The sequence below is a fragment of the Nomascus leucogenys genome, chromosome 6, assembly GCF_006542625.1.
Source record: "Nomascus leucogenys isolate Asia chromosome 6, Asia_NLE_v1, whole genome shotgun sequence".
In the NCBI taxonomy this organism is placed as follows: Eukaryota; Metazoa; Chordata; class Mammalia; order Primates; family Hylobatidae; genus Nomascus; species Nomascus leucogenys.
Genome location: NC_044386.1, coordinates 34,047,677 through 34,072,144, shown reverse-complemented (window position 1 = coordinate 34,072,144; position 24,468 = coordinate 34,047,677). Strand labels below are relative to the sequence as shown.

The 24,468-nt window shown below is 37.9% G+C and overlaps 1 protein-coding gene across 17 annotated transcripts in view; it reads left to right on the top strand.

Moving 5' to 3' along the window:
• The window catches only part of CPLANE1 (ciliogenesis and planar polarity effector 1), a 143,383-nt gene that overhangs the window by 82,303 nt on the left and 36,612 nt on the right, over positions 1 to 24,468 (top strand). For 12 of the 17 annotated variants that reach the window (XR_004030418.1, XM_030813978.1, XM_030813974.1 and 9 more), the window contains 9 exons: positions 759 to 891; positions 2,113 to 2,164; positions 3,918 to 4,019; positions 7,821 to 7,942; positions 8,291 to 8,486; positions 8,736 to 8,858; positions 12,152 to 12,405; positions 17,884 to 17,971; positions 23,660 to 23,830. Coding sequence is in view for 16 of the 17 variants with exons in the window: in XM_030813978.1 (XP_030669838.1) it covers positions 759 to 891; positions 2,113 to 2,164; positions 3,918 to 4,019; positions 7,821 to 7,942; positions 8,291 to 8,486; positions 8,736 to 8,858; positions 12,152 to 12,405; positions 17,884 to 17,971; positions 23,660 to 23,830 (1,241 nt within the window). In the remaining variant the exon portion in view is untranslated. Of the gene's footprint in view, positions 1 to 758; positions 892 to 2,112; positions 2,165 to 3,917; positions 4,020 to 7,820; positions 7,943 to 8,290; positions 8,487 to 8,735; positions 8,859 to 12,151; positions 12,406 to 13,649; positions 13,743 to 17,883; positions 17,972 to 23,659; positions 23,831 to 24,468 lie in introns of those variants that run through there. The other 5 variants (XM_030813976.1, XM_030813979.1, XM_030813977.1 and 2 more) reach the window with 5 other exon arrangements.

Below are 24,468 nucleotides of genomic sequence, written 5' to 3'. Positions count from 1 at the left end.
GAAACCTTGGAAAGTGAAACCACGGATAAGCGGGGACTACTGTATCATCCAATACTTTGAACCAATCATCTTACCATATTCTTTAGACTTACAGTAAGCAGGAGGGTAGGTGATGTAAATTGTTTCAGGGCACTAAGAAATGTGTATGTGAAAAGCAAGGCTGTGACTTCTAGTGAAGAGCACTTACTGTAGTGTTTTACAACATATATTGATTGGTAGATTATTACTAAGTCTAGAAAATACTTTTAAAATTTCACATTTATCAGACTGTAAAATCTGTTACTAGTGCTCTCTTTCCAGAAATTTTCTGTTTCCATCTATTCCCTCTTCAAATTAAGTCTTCCCTTTAGCATTTTGAGACCTCTTTCCTCCTTGCTGTGATTTTGCTGAGGTGACTAAGTGTGCTTAGTGTCTTCAAATAGACAAATGGAGGTATCTGATAGGGTTTCTGGCACCAGCTTCAAATCCACAGAAAAGAGAGTTTAATAATTACCTAAGTTGTGTAACCCTGTCCTTAGATTCCAGTGACTAACATAGAATAGTCAGTTCAGTAGTAGAGGTTCTAGAAATAAATTTCACATTTGGTGTTTTGCTTATATTTGCTTGTGTTTGCAGAATATCTTGCTAATTTAATTAAATGCTGTTGAAAGTAATTTATGAACATAATTTTGTCAACTGTATGCCTATATAGCATGATAAATGAAAAGCAAATGTTGCTATAGTTGTAAAAGTATGTTTTATGCTATTATGTTTAACAGGGAAAGAAGAAGAGCTGAGAAAGAGCTGCAAGAAAAAAGATGTGAGAAACTGAGGAGAAAACCAAATGTGACTTTTCGACCAGAGAATTCCATAATTAATAATGATGATTCAGAAATCATTAAGAAACCCAAGGTATAGAAAAACTGCTATAGATAATTCCCTGGTTTGCATGTGCACTGAGTTTGGTATGTCTTTGTGGTTTATCTAGTCTGACTGCTGGGAGCTTCTGATTGTGACTAGGAGGATCTTTATATCATTTAGTATATCAGTCCCTGCTGCCTTCCTCCACAGAGCAGTAGACATAGAGTTCTGAATGTGAAAAGCAACTTGATGGTACATCAAAAACTGCAGTTTAGAGCATCTGCCTGTGTGGCTTTTTTATATTTGAAATCACCCTTTGCTTATTTCTATGACATCTTAATGTATATGTTATGTTATTTGGGCTTCTCCTAATACAGTTTCATCCTTCTCTGAGATTCCTCTAGGATTTCCCAAACAGGTTTGTTGTGTAACCTCTATTTTAAGTCAGGTCTTTTTTTAAAATTTAATTTATTATTATTTTTTAGAGATAGGGCCTTGCTCTGTTGCGCAGGCTGTAGTGCAGTGGCACAAATACAGCTTACTGCAGCCTCCACCTCCTGGGCTCGGGCAATCCTCCTGCTTCAGCCTCCCAAATAGCTGGGACTACAGGTGTGTGCCACCATGCCCAGCTAATTAAAAAATATTTTTTGAGAGGTGGGACCTTGCTGTGTTGCCCAGGCTGGTCTCCAACTCCTGACCTCAAGTGATCCTTCCACCTCAGCCTCCTAAAACACTTGGATTATAGGTGTGAGCCATCATGCCCAGCTTTAAGTCAGGCCTTTTAAAATATACCTTCTATATTTGGTGACTGTCTAACTATTTTTGCAACAACAGATTAAATAAACAGAAACCTATTAATAGTTTTGTTTACACTGATTTCTAAAAGGCATGCTTTTTCAGTCAGTCCTCAAGAACATGTCTAGAGGCACTTAGTACAAATGTTTGTTGAGTCCATGAAAGATTTTTGACAGGATGGTGTACTATTTGAGTATTATCAAAGCTACTCTGTAGAAGAGAGCTGCACGTGGTAAGCTAGGAACTTTACATTAAATTGGTAATGCTCTTTTTTATTGTTTGGCTTATGAATTTTCTGAACTCTTTTGTAGAGTTACTTTGATAGAGTAAATAATTTGATAGAATAATTATGTCTAGAATGATGGAAGTTGAAGTTATACCTGAGAATTCAATCTTCAGAGCTATTGATTTTTTTTTTTAGAAAATAATACACATCTTTGAGTTAATCATAGATTAATCCTGTCGGAATTCATTTAGGAACAAGAAAATTGTGGTTCCCATCCTTTGGATGACTTCGACATTCCTTTTGGTATGTATGTGTATGATTAATGTAATGTCTAAGTTTAGGGTTAAAATTAGCTTTCTAGAAATATGTACAATATGAAAATGAGGCTACCTACATTTCTGCCCAGCTGACTACAAATTCAAGGGTTCCTATACTCCACCCGCCTCAACTCAGGTTTGATAATTGATTAGAAAACTCACAGAAATTGGGAAAGCACTTTACTTATGATTACAATTTTATTATAAAGGATACAACTCAGGAATAGCCAAATGGAAGAGATACACAGGGCAAGGCAGTGGTGGGGGTGGGCAGCACAGGGCTTCCATGCCGTCTCTGGGATGGCCACTCTCCTAGCACATCCATGTATTCACCAACCTGGAATCTCCCTTAACCTGTTTGCTTCAGAATTTTTATTGACTTTTCAGTACATAGGTATAATTGATTAAATCACTGGCCATTGTGATTGAACTTAATCTCCAGCCCCTTCTCTTTCCCAGAAGTGGCGGTAGGATGGGTGAAATTGGGGGCTGATAGTTCTAACCCTCTCATCATGTGGTTGGTTCCTCTGGTGACTAGGGCCTATGCTGAAGCTATCTAGGGGCTCGCAAAGAGACACCTCTAGCATAAACTTAGGTATGATCAAAAGGGGCTCGTTAGAAATAACAGACACTCCTATCAGGAAATCCCAAGATTCTGAGGACCTGTGTGCAAGAAACTGGGTCTTTGTAGACCAAATATATATTTTTTATTATACCACAATGCTCCATAATTAATACTTTCTGATTCTACCTAGTCTTCCTGGGAGATCTCCCAGAGAAATACACGTGTAAACCCAAACTCTCACAGTAGACTTTGGATTTTCATTTTCTTTCCTCTTGAGTTTTTCCACTTGTGTAGGAATTACCTCAGGTACACCATGTGAATTCTGAATTCCTTATTTCTACTCTGCCCCAACTGTTTTTTCCTCCTATGTTCTCTTTCTCCATTTGTGTTGATATCAGTCTAAGCCAGAAACACATGATTCTGAATTCTGTCTTCCCTCTTATCCATTCAGTAACCAATTCTTACCTATTTTGCTTCCTTTGTAATTCTTAAATTTAACCTGTTTCCCCATCCCTCACCATTACTAGATATATCTACTCAAACCTATTTTCCACACACTGGCTAGATTGTTTTCCTAGAATATGAATCTGACCATATCATTTCTCTGCTTAACAGCTTCTACTGGATCTTCATTAGCCAGAAGAATATCTAGGTTTCTAAGCTGGACATGCAGAGTCCTCAACAGTTTTGGTTTTGATTCTACCATGTCTTTGAGATTCAACTTACATAACACTTCATTCAGAAAGCCCATTTTAGGCTGGACGCGGTGGCCCAGGCCTGTAATCCCAGCACTTTGGGAGGCTGAGGCGGGTGGATCACTTGAGGTCAGGAGTTTGAGACCAGCCTGGCCAACGTGGTGAAACCCCGTCTCTACTAAAAATACAAAAATTAGCTAGGCATGGTGGCGGGCACCTGTAATCCCAGCTACTCAGGAGGCTGAGGCAGGAGAATCACTTGAACCCAGGAGGTGGAGGTTGCAGTGAGCCGAGATTGCGCCACTGCACTCCAGCCTGGGCAGCAGAGCCAGACTCCATCTCAAAAAAAAAAAAAATTTAATAACATCCTCACACCCTATATTTTACTTCCATTGAGTTAGGTACTGTGCTGCTGGGCTGGGCTCCTGGTAATATGTTAGCTTCTCAATGATTACTTCCAATGTTTTGTTATATTTAAGAAATGCTACAAGATGATAATACTTCAGCTGGATTGCATTTCATGGCCTCTGTAAAAAAGAAAGCTATGGGAAGTCAAGATGCAAGTACAAATACAGACCTAGGTAAATGCTGTTTTTCTTTTTAAAAAAATTCGTGTATTTTGATACAATTAAGTTATCTAGACTTTTCCTTTAAGGCAGTGATTTAAAGGGAATTTTAAATTATGTGATATTATTTACTCTGCCTAGATTTTTCTCTCCAATCTTGGTATATACTGTAGAAATCAAATTTATAACTTAAACATAATAGAGACTTTTCTTCAAAATTGCCATAGACTACATCCTAAGTCAGTAAAAATAATGCTTTGAATTTGGATTATCTATGTTATTGATTACCTTCACTGGAATTGCATGCCCAAGGTTGGGAGGCCTGGGATTGTGGCTAGTGAAGGTGAGCTAGGAAGGACTGGACTGGGTTCGGTGAGGGAGGGGTATGTAACTGTGTCCAGGAGTAGAGGAAATAAGTGTTGGAGGACCTATTATTTGGAATGTTTCCTGACAAATTTCCTCTTTAATATTATTTATCATTACGAATAGCATCTTGAATAGTGCTCTACCCATTGTATCATAGTAATTCTTTTTTATGATTTTTAGTAAACAGTTTCTTTTACCCATGTACAGAACCTTGTGCGTGATTTTTGGCCTAACTTTATCTTATGTTTTAAAAATGTAATCATTGTAGAATATTTGGGTGATTTAGCAATCTATGAAGAAGATGAAAATTAACCATAATCATACCACTTAGCAATAACGGTTTGATATTGTTTTTTCTTTCAGTCTTTTGTGCATTTTACATTGTTAGATACAGTATATAGCATAGGTGTCCTCCCTTACTATTTAAACTCTCATTGTCCAGATATTATTGGCTATCTTCTCTAGCTTTTCCATGAGAGTTTAGTTTAATCCTCCTGGGTCACAATGTTGTATTTTTCCAAGTACCATGGGATGCTCTTAAATTAGAGTGTATCTTTAACATATTATTTATTTTGTTATTTGCATCATAGTACATTTGCTACAATGTTGACGGCAATTCATCTCTAATGTGTTCAGTATTATTGCATATTGAATGCTAACTAATGAATTAAATGAATATTAATCAAAAAGTTATATTTAAAATGCTTTATATGTAGTTATCCTTGATGGGTTTTTATTTAAGTATTTAAGAGTTGTTTAATGATGTTTGGGAAAATTAGATGGGCTAGGACACCTTTTTATTTCCATTTGAAATACTGTCATAAAGTCTCCTGGAATCAGAAAATTCACTATCCAGCACATTTGCAGGAGTGGATTAGATTTGCATTACAAGGGATACCTGTATTTTGTATCCTGTTCATTTCACTTTGATTTATATGTATGGCAAACATGTCCCTGTGTCATCAAAAAAGTGCTTCATAAGCGTATTCCTTCTTCCAGCTATACATTAGACAGTTTCCAGTTTTTTCTCCTACAAATTATGCTTCAGTGAGTATCTTCCTGCATAAGAGACTTTTTTGGTTATTACTGTGACTTAGCTAAACTTTTTAACTTTGCCAATCTGATAGGTCAAAAAAAGTGATTATAGGCCAGGCGCGGTGGCTCACGCCTGTAATCCCAGCACTCTGGGAGGCCGAGGTGGGCGGATCACTAGGTCAGGAGATCGAGACCATCCTGGCTAACAGGGTGAAACCCCGTCTCTACTAAAAATACAAAAAATTAGCCAGGTGTGGTGGCGGGCGTCTGTAGTCCCAGCTACTTGGGAGGCTGAGGCAGGAGAATGGCATGAACCTGGGAGGCAGAGCTTACAGTGAGCCGGGATTGTGCCACTGCACTCCAGCCTGGGCGACAGAGCAAGACTCTGTCTCAAAAAAAAAAAAAAAGTCATTATTTTAATTTGTATTTCTTTCTGAATGAAGTTGAGTACACGTAAAATGGTTTTGATATAAATGATGACTCTGCATTTGAGAAACTTTTTTTTTTTTTTTTTCTTTTTTTTTTTGAGATGGAGTCTTGCTCTGTTTCCCAGGCTGGAGGCTGGAGTGCAGTGGTGCAATCTTGGCTCAAGATTGCCTCCGCCTGCCAGGTTCAAGCAGTTCTCCTACCTCAGCCTCCCAAATAGCCAAGGTCTCCTGGCAGGTGACCTCCATCGCGCCTGGCTAATTTTTGTATTTTTAGTACAGACAGGGTTTCACCATGTTGGCCAGGCTGGTCTCAAACTCCTGACCTCAAGTGATTTGCCCTCCTTGGCCTCCCAAAGTGCTGGGATTACAGGCTTGAACCACCACATCGGAACTGAGAAACGTTCTTAAATGTTCATTATCTAAGCGTGTCTTTGAGAAAGCCTTGGAGGTACATTGCTTTTGTTGCTAAGTAGTTTATCGAAGTTGGCAGCTATTTCCTGAGTCTGCTGTTCATCTAGGTGAAGGCCCAAGATATAAATAATAATAAAATTTGAAATTACATTAATTATTTAAAATTACATTGTTAAGCTGTCACTCTTGGTTTCTACCTATCACCTTTTATGCATAATATCTTATTATCTGTATTCATATATTTTAATTTTTTCTTGTGTTTGTGAAATTTTTTTGTTTTATCTTTTTGTCGTAAATTTTTAATGTACTACAAGATAAGGAAGCTACTTCTCAAGAAGTTGTCTCTGAATGTGGTACCAAGAGCAAATAATTTCTTGCACATCATGTGTGATTTCTTTTTTTTCCTAAGAACAGTATGACTTATTAAAGATATATCTGCATGATGCCAAAGCTAGTCACCATCCCCCATAAAAAAGCAGTTAAACCAATCAATTAGAGAGAGAATGATTTCAGTATTTTTATTTTCCTTTTTTTTTCTAGTTTTAAGTGGTTTAAATTCAAGCTTTGGTAACAAGTACTCAATATGAGTTACATTTGAAAATAGTGCTTTATTGAAAATACAGTGCTAGAAGATAAGGCTAGAGGCCTAGAACAAAAGGCACAGAGTTAAACTGTCTGCTGATCTGCTGTGAGAGGCCTGTTTATTTTACTGTTAAATAAGAAGCAGTTAACATTTGTGAAATTTAGATGTTAAAATACCTTAGGTGGTAAAATTTAATTATAGGCTCTGTGAATATACTATATACCACTGAATGATACCCTTTTAAAGAATGTGGATTAGCTGGGTGTGGTGGCTCACGCCTGTAATCCCAGCACTTGGGAGGCTGAGGCGGGCGGATCACAGGGTCAGGAGATCGAGACCATCCTGGCTAACATGGTGAAATCCTGTCTCTACTAAAAATACAAAAAAATTAGCCAGGTGTGGTGGCAGGTGCCTGTAGTCTCAGCTACTCAGGAGGCTGAGGCAGGAGAATGAACCTGGGAGGCGGAGGTTGCAGTGAGCTTAGATCATGTTACTGCACCGCAGCCTGGGAGACAAAGCGAGACTCTGTCTCAAAAAAAAAAAAAAAATGTGAATTATGTTTCAATAAAGCTGTCAATAAAAATAAGCAAATAACAAGAAAGTGTTCAAGTAAAAAAAAAATTAGTTATAGGTTAATCTTCTAAAATCTGGTTTTGTTGAAACTTCCCTAAAGTAGACAAACATGACTTGATATATCTGATATGGAAATAGGAAATTTTAGCATTTTCTTGATGTAATTTAGTTACTTTATTGTTCTTGTGGATCATTCATATGAGAAAAACAATAGTCAGCTTCCATTCAATTATGAATTACTCTAAATTGCCCTTAGAATAGAATTTGCTTTAATTATTTATACCCATGTCACTTCTACTTAGATTTCAAGCAGTACAATTTATGTTGTTTGTTGCTAACTTGTTCATACAAAGCTGATGATTTGGAGCAGTTTACAGCCTTTTTTTAAATGTTCCTGATTATTTCTTTTTTAATTTTCAGAACATGAGCCTTTGACTGCTCCTCACCTCTTGGTCCCAGATGTCTATCTAAATCTGAAGCTTTCCACTGAAATGTCAGAGAAACCTTTGTCACCCTCAACACCTCATACAGTAACAAACTTGGTTTGTGTTTTATTCAGAAGTTTTAATAATACCTTTGTGCTAAAATGTATTATGGTCATCTAGACATTACTCAATTGTGTAGATGAAATGAGGTTAAAAATCTCATCTATGTAGCTTTGTAGTAAAAGTTCAAAAATTAATTTAAGCATTATGCCAAAAATATTGTAAACTAAGACCAATAATACATACTTCCTGCTCCTTTTCGTAAATTAGGCACATTCAGGCCCTTCTTTCCTTGTTTTTAATAAGAGTGAAGAATTAGGCCTTTTTTTTTTTTTTATTTTGGCAGAGTGACCATACAGAGTAAAAAGAATGTAACCCTCTTTGGTTTTATGTGTTTTGGCTCAGGTTGGACATACTTACATAAATGTGATTGACATTGAAGCTGATGATCTTCTACAGGAATTACCTGTGAAAGAAGAGCCTTCAAATGATGTTATCAAACAGCAAAGCGATCATCTAGCAGTTCCATCGTCTGCAGAGTTACATTATATGGCAGCTTCAATTACTAATGCTGTTCCCCCGCATAATTTTAATAGTCAAGGTAATTTTTTCCTACTTTTAAAACAAATATAATTTGAAAAGTTCTTTAATATAGCATTGTTATCCCTACTCACATCTCTTACCTCTCCTCCTACAAACCTAATGTATTTTTGGATATTTATATGCACAGAAATGTTCTGTTAATCTTTGGATTACCTTATTTAGAAGTTTAGAATCAGTCTTTGAATGCTTTTCATATTCTTGATAGAATCAGCCAATTGCTCTATGGATTTATTTTCTAAACCTGCAGAAGTAACTCCAGCTTGTCTGGATGGAAAAAGCTTGAGAGCAGGCATTACAGAAGTGAAGGAGCCTAGTGTCACCTCACCTACACCATCAGACATACAGCAGAACAAAGGTAAACAGCCAAGAGGTATAGCATGACCCTCTCCTCCTGAATTACTGTTGTATTGGAAACAAGCACCAAAATTTGGTAATTGCAAAAGAAACCAGAAAAAGGGTTGTCCCTTGCTAAGGAGCATGGAGACAAGTAGGTAAATGAAATAGAGACATGATTTCAAAGCTGAGACCCATGGATATTTTGTAAGAAGTCACAGATCTGTTTATGCTTATGTCTTTTCTCAATTAATAAGGCTAAAAATAAATATTCTCTGTGAGTTCATGAATGTTTTGATGTTAGAAAGCAATTCTCATATTGTAAAAGATGGGAAATTCTCAAATAGCACACCGAAAATAAACAGGCATGGTAGCCAACAGTACTTTTTTCCCCAACTTTTATTTCAAATTTGGGACACATGTACAGGTTTGTTACATAGGTATATTGCATGATGCTAAGGTTTAGGGTATGATTGGACCCATCACCCAGGTAGTGAGCATAGTACCCAATAGGTAGTTTTTCATCCCTTACCTTCCTCCCTCCTTCTCCGTCTTGTAGTCCTCAGTGTCTGTTGTTTCCATCTTTATGGCCAGGTGTATGCAATTCAATGGTACTTGTAAATACTCAGTTTTATAGTCAGATTGCATTATGGTAACTTTTTGCAAGATTTAGAAGACTATATATATTTAAAATTTTTAATAAAATACATATATATGTGTGTGTTGTTGTTTTTTAGAGACAGAGTCTTGCTGAGCTGTTCAGGCTGGGGTATAGTGGTGTGATCATAGTTCACTGTAGCCTTGAACTCCTGGGCTCAAGGGATCCTCCTGCCTCAGCCTCCCAAGTAGCTAGGATTACAACCACACACCAACATGCCTAGCTAATTTTTAAAATTTTTTATAGAGACAGGGTCTCACTATGTTGCCCAGGTTGGTCTTAAACTCCTGGTCTGAAGTGATCATTCCACCTCAGCCTCCCCAAAGTACTGGGATTATAGGCATGAGCCACCACACCCAGCCTAGAAGAATATCCCTCCACAACCTGAAGCTACTATATCCTGTGACTGGTGAGATTAATCCAATATGCAATCAGACTTCCTGCAACAGAAACCTAAGTCTCCCCTAGGTTCCGCGGTGGTTGTGAGGTATGGACTTAGTCAGCCCTGTGGTTGCAAGATGCTTGGGCACAGAGTCTAGCTCTGCCTGATTATTGTTTAATGACAGTGGGCACTCAGGAGACATGAGCAGCAAGGAAGGGATGGGTTAGGATGTGTTAGGGCATATGTATTACAGCTGCATATACAAACAAGTGCCAGCATTTCAGATTTTAAAGCCTTCATATTCTCTCTCCTGTCATGGGGCTGCTACGGTGCATGAGTGGTGGATGGAGGATGTATGAAGCTAGCAATGTTTCAGACAGGGGAAGTATGTGGGAAAGTGAAAAGAGCCTGGGTTTTAGATTCAAATAGAACAGACTTGGATTTGAATCCCAGCTCTGTCATTTAGTAGCTTAGATAGATACGTTTTACTTTTCTCTCTGTGACCCGAGTATCTTAGGCCAGCATTTCAAATGACCATAAACTACAGATTAATTTCATTTATCAGGCAGAGAGAATAGATTTTGCAATAAGTTAATGGAACTTGCTTAGTTTGAGAAAAAGTTTGGCTGGGTGTGGTGGCTCACGCCTGTAATCCCAACACTTTGGGAGGCTAAGGCGGGTGGATTGCTTGAGCTCAGGAGTTTGAGACCAGCCTTGGCAACATAGTGAGACCCTGTCTCTACAAGAAATAGAAAAATAAGCCAGGTGTTGTGGCACACACCTGTAGTCCCAGCTACTCAAGAGGCTGAGGCAGGAGGATTGCTTGAGTCCAGGAGGCAGAGGTTGCAGTAAATCAAGATCTCACCACTGCACTCCAGCCTGGGTGCTAGAGCAAGACCATGTCTCAAAGAAAAGAAAAGAAAATTAAAGTTCATTATGGTTGGAGTCAAATGGAGTAGTATTTTGTTTGTTTGTTTAAAGAAATAGCAAGAGATGAAGCTGGAGAGGTAGAGGAAAGATGATGTGTGCCATTATCTGTCATATGGAGGCATTTGGACTTTTAAGGTGAAGGCATTGGAGACACACTGAAGAGTTTTGGACAGAAAAGGAACATGATTTCTGTTTTTAAAAGATCTCTCTGGGCCTGTTGTGGAAGATGGACTAGATAGGATAGAGATAAATTACAGATAGGGATATGATTTGGGGTCTATTTATTGTGAAAGCTTCAGCCAAGAATGTAGGTGTTTAGCAGGTAGAATCATCAATACTTGTTGTCACTTTGGATCTGAAGGAAAGAGAGGAGCCTCGAGTGACTTTCTGGTCTCTGGCTTGTGAAACCGAATGGTGGTGCTATTTGCTGAGCTGCGGAACAAGGAAGAGGGAGCAATTTGGAGGGGCAGAAGCAATGAATTCACTATTATATGCTTATGGGACAACCTAACTGGGATGTTCAAGATATAAGGAGCTGGAGCTAAGAAAGAGTGCCATATGGATTTGGGTTCTTTCATCAATGACATAACTCAGATAAAGTGGGAAGAGTGAGTAGAGAAGTGAGTTGAGGCTGGCAGCCCAGGAAGTACTGGTGGGTAAAAGGAATGGATAGCAGAAGAAGTATGAGCAATACAGCGAGGAGGAGACCCCGACATCAGAAAAAGAGTGCATTTAAAAAAGGTGTTGCAGACCAGGTGCAGTGGCTCACGCCTGTAATCCAGCACTTTGGGAGACTGAGGTGGGAGGATTGCTTGAGCCCAGGAGTTCAGACCAGCCTGGGTGACAAAGCGAGGCTCTATCTCTTAAAAAAAAAAAAAAAAAAAAAAAAGAAGTATTGCAAATTTGGGAGAAGAATCAACTGAACAACTGAGTTTAAGAATAAGAAGAGTCATTGGCTTTGATTTTGGTTTTAGGAGGTTTAATGTTTGCCTGAGATCTCATATAAAGTCAGTAATAGCCAATATTGGGGCCAGCTTTTAATGTGTGATGTTTTTGATTTTCAAGTAGAATTTGAAAAAGTCATAAAAATATTAAAGTTGCTTTTTGATGAAGTATATGTTTGTAGCAAGGGATAAAAGTAATATTCAGACTTCCTTGTGTGTGGAACTTTGTTGTAGTAATTTATGTATTCTTATCCCGGAAATCAAGAAGCTGAGAAGGAATTTTTAGGTATATTTAATTAAAACTGATTTGGAAAGTAGCGTTGTGTTGATTTAAAATGAAGTCATCAAAAAATGAGATCATCAATAATACCTCTTCTTTAATTATAATCAATTCTGCTTTTACTCTTATTATTTAGATCTGCCAAAACCAGAGTTCCAATTCAAAGGACAGAACACAAAGTCAGACTCTGTGGGAGATTATCTATTGTGGAAACGGCTGCAAGGTGTCTCTGCAGCTTGCCCTGCACCAAGCTCTGCAGCTTACCGACTAGAGCATCTCACTGCTAAGCTTCAGAAAATTGACGAGCAGTTGCTAGCAATACAGAACATTGCTGAAAACATAGAGCAGGATTTTCCCAAGCCTGAAATGCTAGATCTACGTTGTGATAAGGTAGACTACCTTTATTTTTAGTTTTTTGTTTGCAACTGAATTATTAGATTTGTAGTGTGATATAACTTTGGATACTTGATTTTTCAAAATAATGAGAAATTGTTTTCTTTAAGCTAGGGTTTGTCAACCTCAGCACTATTGACATTTGAGCCAGGTAATTCTTTGTTGTGGGGGACTGTCCCATGCGTTGTAGGATATTTGGCAGCATCCCTGGTCTTTACCCACTAGTTTCCAGTGGCACTGCTCCCTAGTTGTAACAGTCAAAAATGTCTCTAGATAATGCCAAATGTTCCCTGGGAGCCAAAATCACCCTCAGTTGAGAACCATTACCTTAAGCTTTTAAGAAGTAAACCCATGTATAATGCTATTATCATAAAATGAGTTGGAAAATATTACTCTCTTCTATATTTTGGAAAATTTTTTATAGGATTGGTACTATTTCTTCCTTAAATGTTTGGTAGAATTCAGTGAAGCCATCTTCCCTAAAGATGCTTAAAGTTTTGTTTGTTGGGACATTTTAAAGTATAAATTTAGTTTCTTCTGTAGATATAGGGCTATTCAGCTGACCTTCTGCTCTAAATAAAGCTTTTTCTAGGGTCCTCCCACACAAAAAGGAAGTAAACCCATGCTTCCTACCAAGAAAGGAATACGTGAATTACAAAACTAGAATGTGATTTTAAAGGAACCCCACTTGTAATTATCATTTTTCTCTGAAAGATTTTATAATTTTACAAATATTATTGTCCTTCTATTTGGAGTTTTTGTCATTTTCTTTTAAATATTTTGTATAAGAGAGTTAGTAATCGGTTCCTTAGAAATTTTTCATATCTTTTTTTCTTTTTATTCTTGAGTCATAGTCTTGCTCTGTTATCCAGGCTGGAGTGCAGTGATGCGATCATGGCTCACTGCAGCCTCGACCTCCCAGGTTCAAACAATCCTCCCACCTCAGCCTCCTGAGTACCTGGGACTACAGGTGTGTGCCACCACTCCCAGCTAAGTTTTTAAAATTTTTTTGTGGAGACGAGTTCTCCCTATTTTGCTTGAACTAGCCTCGAATTCTTGGCCTCAAGCAGTCTTGCCTTGGCCTCCAAAAGTGCTGGGATTATAGATGTGAGCCACCACACCAGCCTAGTTTTCTGTAGAAGGTAGACATAAAAAATAAATTAATGTTTATATATAATGGTAGTTAAATAAAATAGGAAGTCTCAAATTATTTTACACATTTTGTCCTTTGTTTTTTAAAGGAAGAACAATTTATATCAAAAGGATTATAGAACAAATATGTTACACATAATAGGTTAAATGAGACCATGGTTGGGTACTTGAGGCCAGGAGTTTGAGATCAGCCCAGGCAACATAGCGAGACCTCATCTCCATAAAAATAATAATAAGTCGGGTATGGTGGTGTGCACCTGTAGTCCTAGCTACTTGGAAGGCTGAGGTGGGAGGATCACTTGAGCCTAGGAGTTCAAGGCTGCAGTAAACCATTATTGTGCCACTGCACTGTAGCCTGGGTGTCAGAGCAAGACCCTGCCTCTTAAAAACAAAGTTAAATGTCTTAAAGTCTAATATTGGGAAATGCAAAATAGTCTGCAGGATAAGAATTTCATTATTGACTTACCTTACAAATATTCCAGGTTGCTAGCATGTTGACATTAAAAAATGTATTTATTAGGTTTATAGTACACCTTTAATCCAAACATTTAACACATTTAAAAATTAAGATTAAGCATATGTAAAACTATACTGAGAGGATATGAGGCAGGATTACTGCTAAAAATATTAATACTAAGTAATGATATTATGATGCTTATTTGGTGGTTTTCTTGTTTTTTTTTTGGTAGATTTGGGGTTTCACCATGTTGCCCAGGCCAGTCTCCAACTCCTGGGCCCAAGTGATCCTCCCACCTCAGCCTCCCAAAGTACTGGGATTATAGATGTGAGCCACTGCACCTGGCCTGCTTTCTGTTTTTTTAAACCCAGATTTAGATCTGTCACATCCAAATAAATGTTCAGCATCAAAGCAGTTGTTGGAACTCCTTACTTCAAAGAATCTCTTTTGAAATTGCCTTTTGAGCTAGTTTAGTAGTCATTACCTACAGCCAGATACTTGATTTATACCCAAATCTAGTCTTGATCCTGGCTTGCTCACTCTCACAAGAGTTCATGAATCATTAATTCCTAAAACAAACATTTATTGAGCATCTACTGCATATTAGGCCCTGTGCTAAATTCTAAGAATAGAAAGATAAATAAGGCATAGTACCTACTCTCAAGGAGTGTAAAATCTAATAAAAGAAGATAGATGTATATGCCAATAAATACATACATACTGGGTCTAATGAGGCACATAGATATGCCTGGCGTGTTGTGACTGGACGGGGTAAGTGAAGCTGTGGCATCAGAGAAGGCTTTGTAGAGGTGACTCGAGCTGGTAATGAATTGGTATTCATCAGTTAATTAAAGAAAAGCTGACAAAATATTGTGAGCAAAGGAGAAAGGTACCAAATGGCATAGAGTGTTTGGGGAGCTGTATGAGCATTACTTAGATGTAGAAGTTAGTGGGATTGGACTTTAAGACATCTGGCAGTAGAGGTAGGAGAGGGGAGACAAGGAGGAACAGAAAGCATTTACCATGTCAAGCGATTGGGATTTTCTCCTATAAGCAGGCAGTAGGAAACCACTGAAGACTTTTAAACAGTGAAGGGAGATGATCAGATATGCAGACAGTAGTGTAGAGGGTAGATTGGAAAGGATAAGCCTGGGAGCAAGGAGACCACATGGGTCACAGTGGTTCCAAATCTAATGGCTGCCCATTAGAATCATCTAGGAAACTTGTTAAGAATGCAAATTCCTGGGCCCCATTTCCCTGAAATTCTGATTTTAAGTAGGTCTGGTTAGAGCCCTGGAATCTGTGTTATTAACAAGCTTCACAAATGATTCTTATGCTGCTAGCTCTATACCAGGTCCACTGATAAGTGTTTGAGATCCACTAATATCCATGGCAGGAAATAACAATATGCCTGAATTTGAGCAGTAAGAATGGAGGGAAGGCATTAACAGGACTTAGAGATTAATAAGCTGTGGGAAGGTGAAGAAGACAACAGAGATTCACAGTGATGTCCAGATTCCAGCCTGGGTGAATGCTGGAGCCATTTTCCAAACTAAGGAAGAGGAAGAGTTGTGTGTGTTTGTGTGTGTGCGCGTGTGTGTGTGCGCGCGCGTGTGCGTGTGTGTTGAGGGAGGGAGGCACAATGATTTCTATCAGGGACATGATAAATTTGAGGTGCTGTGAAATAAGTAGGCAATTCCTCAAAAGCAGCTGAGGAGCTACAACTGGGCTGAAGGTACAGATTTTGGAGTAATCAGTTAGGAGGAAGTTCAAATCATGATAGCATAGGCACTCCTCAGAGAGAGCACATAGAGGAGAAAAGAACAGGGTAAAGAATCTTGTGGAAACACTGCCTTGTAAGGATGAGGATTCAACAAGACTTGAGAACAGTCTGAAGTCATAAGAGACTCAGGAGAAAGCGAGCCAAAGCAGGAGTTGGAGGAGGGAATTTCCACATATCTGAGTCCATTAAGCATTTGGACTCCTGTGCATGTCAAGATCACTCAGATGCTTTTTCAGAGTATACATTCTATCCCTGCTGAATCTGTTGGGGAGGTGGAGGTGACTTGGCACTTTGAGAAGGCTCTCAAAAATTCTGATAGGGCTCCTCTCTCAAGCTTTTTAAGACTCGAAGGTAGGGACAATGTCTTTTGCTACACATGGTGGGCATTTAATAAATATTTGTTTAGTGGTTGTCTTTGCTATCTTAGTTTTGATTCTGGCACTAATAAAATCACATTTATATACTAAAGATTCACCACTAGAACAGTTACTTATAATTGTGGTACAAGGTTGGGAGACAATTTCAAAGGAAGAGTTTCAAAAGCATTTGCTCAAAGCCCTTAAGTACAATAGTCCCCTCTTATTTGCGGTTTTGTTTTCCGAGGTTTCTGTTACCCTCTGTACAGTATAAGAAGATATTTTGAGAGACAGAAAAAAAACACATTCACATAACTTTGATTACAGTATATTGTTATAATCATTCCATTTTATTCTTAGCTATTATTAATCTCTTACTATGCCTAATTGATAAATTAAGCTTTATCATAGGTATGTATGCATAGGAAAAAACACAGTATAGTCAGCCCTCTATATCCCTGGGTTCTGCATCTGACAGTTCAACCAAATGTGGATTGAAAATATTTAATAAAAACAAAAAAGGCTGGTTGCATCTGTACTGAACATGTGCAGATTTTTTCTTGTCATTCCTGAACAATACGTCATAACAACTATTAATATTTAACATTTACATTGTATTAGATATTATAAGTAATCTAGAGCTTATTTAAAGTATATGGGAAGAATGTGTATAGGTTATATGCAAATACTGCACCATTTTATATGAGGGACTTGAGTCTGTGGATTTTGATGTCAGGAGCCAATCCCTCATGGATACTGAGGGACTATATATAAGGTTTGGTACTACCCCCACCGTTTCAGGCATCCACTGGGGGTCTTGGAACATATCTCCCAGGGAAAAAGAGGGTATTTAGTCTTCTAAAATGACCACTTTGAAGGAAATAACGTTAATTTTGTATATACACACACACACACACCACAATTTACTTATTTATTTAATTTAGTTTTGAGATGGAGTCTCACTGTGTCATCCAGGCTGGAGTGCAGTGGCGCAGTCTTGGCCTACTGCAATCTCTGCCCCCAGGTTGAAGTAATTCTCCTGCCTTAGCCTCCTGAGTAGCTGGGATTACAGGCACTTGCCACCATGCCACCTAATTTTTGTATTTTTAGTAGAGACGGGATTTTGCCATGTTGGACAGGCTGGTCTCGAACTCCTGACCTCAAGTGATCTGCCTGCTTCACCCTCCCAAAGTGCTGGAATTACAGGTGTGAGCCACTGGGCCCAGCAGTTTTGGTATATTTTTTAAAAATGCGCTCACATTATTATAATGTACACATAAATACAAACATCTTCACTTTCCTAACTTAAGAAAACAGCTTATAGTCCTGGAAGAGGCCCAGGGATACTCTGGGCAGACACTGAGTAGAAAGTAGTCTTGAAGACCTGGGTTGACCGTGTTATGCCACTAAAAAAGTCATTGAATCTCTCTGGGCTTTGTTCTCTCATCTTTAATACGAATTTGTCTAGATGGTAATTAAGGTTCTTCTTCATTCTAAAATTTTATGATACAATTTTCCTGAGCCTTTTAAAAGTTTATAACTCAGTTAAGCTACAAATAAGTAAAAATTTCCTCTGCTTTATTGATCCCTACCATTTAGCTTATATTGGATTTAATCCCATTTCTTTCACTTTTGCATTAATGCAAGTGTTTAAAACTTACGTAAAACTGTTTTTTTGAAATTATCAAAGTATTACTGTTGTTTTGTTGTGTGTGTTTTTTCTACAGATTGGACCAGTGGATCACATTGAATTCTCTTCTGGCCCTGAATTCAATAAAACATTAGCTTCAAAAACTATTAGCATTTCTGAAGAAGGTTTGTAGGGGCTGTTAGGGGCTGGCTGAAGTCTTGCTTTAGTTGACCTGAAAGAATAAGCATTGCTTTGTGGAGTGCCAGAAGTAGGAGTAGTTTTCATATGTGAGCTTAAGTCATAAGCTTCCCAATTTTTAGATTAGGATTTTTTTTTGTAATGTGATTAGCTTCCACCTCACGGCCCTTTTTTTTTTTTTTTTTTTTTTGAGAAGGCAATAACCTCCTCTGGATTTTATACCAGGATGGGGCAAGTGTGGCCTGGAGCTCAGTTTTTGTGGATTCCAAGCCATTGGCCTCATAGTGCTGAGGATTGCACAGAGCTTTGTGCTGAGGTTGCTGTTTGTCTGTGATCATCAGCTGAGCTGGAATTTGAGGTTCTGGTAAAATGGCCAGGCAGTGGTGAGGTATTAAGTTTTTTCATTTTTTATTGAAAGAATGAAATTAGAATAGTTGTTTTTACTTTCTGCTGTGTCTGTGGTTCATACCTGTGTTCTCTTTCTCATTCAGTCTTGTCAGTTTAGTCTTTTCAAAAACCAGTGTTTGTTAATTCTCTTTGTTTCTCAGTTTCCTTTTTCATTAATCTTTATTATTTCTTCTATTTTGGATTAACTTGTTGGCTTTTTTTCTAACTTTATTTTTTCTTATTTTCTAATATGTGTAATTGAGGCTGAATATGTTCCTGCATGGACCTAGACAAGAATGTTGATACTCATCATCATCTGGTGGTGTTCAGGTCTACATAGTTTGTAGTTCGCATTATGATTTCTTTAGCTTGTAAAAGGAGTTTTTAGCTTCTAAATATTAAGCATTCTAATATTGGGCTATGTTTTTGTGGCTGATTTCCATTTTCATTGCATTTTGATTAGCTGATGTGTATGATGATATCAATCCTTAGATATTTGTTAAAATTTCCCTTGTGGCTGAGGATAGTTTTTACATTATGTTCCACATTTATTTGAAGAGACCAAATATTTTCTGTTGGTTGTATGTAGTGTATGTGTATATATCTCCCTTTGGTCAAGCTTCTAAATTGTATTGTCCAGTTTTTTTATATTTTTTCTGATTCTTTAGTCAACTTGATCCATTCATTTCTCAGAAGGTTGCATTAAAAATTACCCATAATGATTGTGGAATTATTTCTCCTTGTAAATCTGTTACATTCATCTTAAGGCTATAAGGTGAATATAGTTCGGGATTGTTATATTTCTTGTTGGATTTTGTCTCTTTTATCATTATTATCCCCAATAATCCTTTTTGACTTATAGTCAATTTTGTTTAATATGAACATAGTACCCCTGTGTTCTGGTATATCTTTTTGATATGTTTTATTTTTTTAAATTTTATGTAAAATTTCTATGCTATTTTAATAGAAGGCAGAATCATACAATTAACTTTCATATACTCATCAACAAACTTTAATCATTATCAACTCATGGCCAATCCCTTTTTTACCTATACACCCACCCACACCCACCCACTCTTCACCTTTTTCTTGATTATTTTGAAACAAAACCCAGACAGCACATTATTTTATGTATAAATATTTTACATGTATCTCTAAAAGATCAGGTCCATTTTTAAAACATAAGCACAATAATATTGACACTCCTTAAAAAAATTCTTAATATACTTATAGATCTAATCAGGGTTCAAATGTTGCCAATTGTCTCGTTTCAAAAAATAGTTTTTTAGGTCGGGCGCAGTGGCTCACACCTGTAATCCCAGCACTTTGGGAGGCTGAGGCAGGCGGATCACAAGATCAGGAGTTCGAAACCAGCCTGGCCAATATGGTGAAACCCTGTCTCTACTAAAAATACAAAAATTAGCCTGGTGTGGTGGCAGGTGCCTGTAGTCCCAGCTACTCAGGAGGCTGAGGCAGGAGAATTGCTTGAACCCAAGAGGCAGAGCTTGCAGTGAGCCGAGATCATGCCACTGCACTCCAGCCTGGGCAACAGAGCGAGACTCCATCTCAAAAAAAAAAAAAAACAAAAGCTTTTTAATTATTACAGTTGGAACCCAGGTAAGATCTATAAGTGGACATTGGTTGATGGCTTATAAGTCTCTTAACTTCTGGGTTCCTTCTCTCCTTTTTCTTCCTTGAAGTTTTCTTTGTTGAAGAAACAAGATATTTGTTCTGAAGTGTTTTTCAGAGTCTGAGTTTTGCTAATGGAGTCTCTGTGATGTCATTTAATGTGTTGTTTTCTCCTCTGTATTTCTTGTAAATTGGATATCCCTTTACTTTCAGGCTGTTTGATTATGTTGTAGTTGTGTCCAGCATGTACCTAGATTTCATTCCTTTAAATAATTAGCAGCAAGCATAATCAGTGTTCATTTATTGTATTTACTGATATATTTGTGCTTATTTCTAATATCTTATTTCATGGGGGTTTTTTTTGCCATTTTTTTGCTTTACTTTTGTCCTTTTTTGCTTTTATTGGATGGAGTTTTCTATATTCTCTTTTTCCTGCTGTATTGATTCAGAAATTATACGTTTGATTTTTAGTTTTTAGTGGTTATTCTTGAATTTTTAACATTCATAGGTAAGTTAAGATTTAAGGTGAAGTTGGACATGGTGGTGCGTACCTGTAGTCCCAGCTATTTGGGAGGCTGAGGTGGGAGGATCACTTGAGCCCAAGAATTAAAGGTTGTGGTATGCTATCATCACACCTGTGAATAGCCACTGCACTCCAGCCTGAGCAACATAGTGAGACACCGTCTCTTAAAATTTTTTTCGTTTTAAATTAAGGTGAATATATCTACCTCCCAAACAATATAAGGACTTTTTAGCACTGATTTGATCCCTCCATCTTCTCTGATACTGTTTTTTTGTTTGTTTGTTTTTGAGACGGAGTCTCACACTGTGGCCCAGGCTGGAGAGTGCAGTGGTGTGATCTCAGCTCACTGCAACCACTGCCTCCTAGGTTCAAGCAATTATCCTGCCTCAGCCTCCCGAGTAACTGGGACTACAGGTGCACACCACCACGCCCAGCTAATTTTTTCTATTTTTAGTAGAGATGGGGTTTCACCATGTTGGCCAGGATGGTCTCAATCTCTTGACCTTGTGATCTACCCATCTCAGCCTCCCAAAGTGCTGGGATTACAGGCGTGAGCCACCACGCCCGGCCTCTGATAACTGTTTTCAAATATTTTAGATCTACTCTGTTTTTAACCCTCCCATTTAGTTCCCCTTGCCTTTTATTTTTTAAGTCAGTGCTTAGTTAAGATTTCTCAACGTTTGTCATTTTCTTTGCCAACAATTACTTCATTTTAAAATTTCTAATTTTTTTTTTTTTTTTTTTTTTTGAGACAGAGTCTTGCTCTGTCGCCCAGGCTGGAGTGCAGTGGTGCTATCTTGGCTCACTGCAAACTCCGCCTCCCGGGTTCACGCCATTCTCCTGCCTCAGCCTCCTGAGTAGCTGGGACTACAGGTGCCTGCCACCGCGCCTGGCTAATTTTTTGTATTTTTAGTAGAGACTTGGTTTCACCGTGTTAGCCAGGATGGTCTTGATCTGACCTCGTTATCCGCCTGCCTCGGCCTCCCAGAGTGCTGGAATTACAGGCGTGAGCCACTGTGCCCGGCCTAAAATTTCTAATTTAAATAATGTAAATATGTAGGCAACAAAGGTATAAAACCAAAACAAGTTTCATGATACCTTTTATTGCCTGAGATGCTCTCTGATATTTTCTCTTCTCTGCTATTGTTGCCCACAGTTGCTTCTTGAATCCACTTCTTTTTTTTTTTTTTTTTTTTTTTTTTTTAGACAAAGTCTCACTCTGTTGGAGTGTTGGAGTGCAGTGGCGCGATCTTGGCTCACTGCAGCCTCGTCCTCCAGGGTTCAAGCAATTCTCTGCCTCAGCCTCCCGAGTAGCTGGGACTACAGGCGCCTGCCACCATGCCCGGCTAATTTTTTGTATTTTTAGTAGAGACAGGGTTTCACCGTGTTAGCCAGGATGGTCTCAATCTCCTGATCTCGTGATCCACCCACCTTGGCCTCCCAAAGTGCTGGGATTACAAGCGTGAGCCACCGTGCCTGGCCGTATTTCTTTTATTTACCTTATATTGGAGTAGGAATGATTCTTTAGTTTTAAGATTTAACTTTGGGGACTTTTCACCCATAATATTTTGAAGTACTGCTTCCTCCCCATTTTTTCTTTTCTCTCTAAAACACCTAATAGAGGCATGTTGGACCTTCTCACTCTGTTCCTTATATCTTTTTTTTTTTTTTTTTTTTTGAGACAGAGTTTCGCTCTTGTTGTCCAGGCTGGAGTGCAATGGCGCAATCTCGGCTCACCACATTCCCTGCCTCGTGGGTTCAAGTGATTCTCCTGCCTCAGCCTTCCAAGTAGCTGCGATTACAGGCATGTGCCACCACCCCTGGCAATTTTTTTGTATTTTTGGTAGAGACAGGGTTTCTCCATTTTGGTCAGGCTGGTCTCGAACTCCTGACCTCAGGTGATCCGCCCACCTCGGCCTCCCAAAGTGCTGGGATTACAGGTGTGAGCCACTGTGCCTGGCTTCCTTATCTCTTTTAACCTCTTCTGCATAATTTCCTCCCTTTATCAGTGCTTCACTCAGGACAATTTCCTCAGATCTGTCTTCTAGTTTTCTAATTCTCTTTTTTGCTATGTCTTTGCTGTTTTAGCTATTCATTATGATTTTAATTTTGGTGGCTACATTTAATATCTAGAAGTTGTATTTATTTTTTTTTCAAATCTATCTGCTCTTTGGATGTCCTGTCCTGTTTTTTTATTGCTGTTCCTGTGCTTTATCTGTTTCATAATTTTAGTCATGTTTTATGACTAACCTTTTCTGATTGTTGTATTTCATATGTGCACATTATCAGTTGTTGAATCTGCATACTGACTCTCTTTCATGGTTGGTTGTTCCTTTGTGTGATTTGTAATTTTTTATCATGGGCTTATCATTAGTGGAAGTTCTGCTAGATTATATGTTTGTCTTTGGAGTAGTTTTGCATTTGCTTTTTGCTATCATTGAAGTAGGAAAAAATTGGAACACATTTTAGTATACATTTCTTCACTTGGGGTTGCTGTACTGTATTGATGGTAGAAATTCAGACCCTGTTCATGCTTGTGGCAAGTCAGGGGTTTTGATTTCTCAAAGGTGACTTTTATTTTTCTCTCAGCTGCTGTCCATGCAGATAGGAAACTTATTTGCTGTTTCACCAGGGGAGAGATTTTCTTATTCCTATTTTATGGACAAAGCTGTCCTTCAGTGCTCTAAGATATATGAAGGTAGCTCAGTTTTTCCCTCATTGCAGTCTGCAGAACCACATCTCCTATTCCTCAGTAGACTATCCCAGCATCATTGCCCACTTACTGCTCCAGCTTTGAGTTCCTTTTTCTTTTCTGGCACCAGGGGATTTCTCTGTTTGGAAAGATTGGTCGTATATTAAAATTTTTTTTTTTGTAATTTAGCGTGTCTGTGTTTTTATGGAAGGGTATAGGCCTGTGTACTTCAGCTCAGTCTAATAAATTTTGTTTATTTACTATGGGAGAGCTTTAACTTCAAATTTTTTATTAAATTTATTATACAGTAGAAAGCTATTAGCATAATATGTGACAAACTTCTAATATCTGTGTTGTCAGTTGGAAATAGTGGCAATTGTCTCTTCCATGTGATCTTTTTTTCTCTACTATTTTATTTTAATTGTAATATATACTCTGGATTAGTGCGTTTTTTGACCCATGTGGATGAAGAAGATCAGAGTGACAAAAAGGAGACTTCACAACCTGAATTTTCAATAACAAAAAATTATTCGGGTCAGAAAACCTGTGTGTTTCCTACTGCCGATTCAGCTATCAGCCTTTCCAGTTCCAGTGATCAGAATACTACTTCTCCTGGTATTGTTCTTTACTTTTTCATTTACACATACTCTTATTCTCCATTATAATGTTGCCGAACATGATTTACTGGGAATACAGTTATGAAAGGTTTGTGAAGTCATTTTGTAATATTTATTTTAGGGGAAGGAAAGTTAAAACTTTTGCTAGTCACATGAAGAACTGTGACATCTTGTCACCTTCATAAGACATACTGCAATCATGTATCATATCTTGATGTAACTTATTAATATGAAATATATAGCAACTGGAATTACTATAATAGTTGATTTTTACAAAAATTGAAAAATTAAAACTCTTCCAATTATAAGAACTTTGAATTTTAATTTGAAAACAAAATAGTAGCCATCATTTCTTGAGCCTCTACCATGTGCCAGACATCACTGTTTTATATGCATAGATTCTGGTTTAAGCCTGATCTATGAGGTGTAGACACTATTATTATCCCCATTTTACAGTTGAGGAGATTGAGATTTAGAAGGATTTAGTGCCACTTTTTGTTTTATTTTGTCTGGAGGTAGCAATTAAAACTGCTATCCTTTAGTCCTAATGAATACATTTTGTCCTATGAATAATAGAACATAGTAAATACATCAGTTCAATCACTGACAGTGGCTTGGAAATATTTTTTTTTCTCT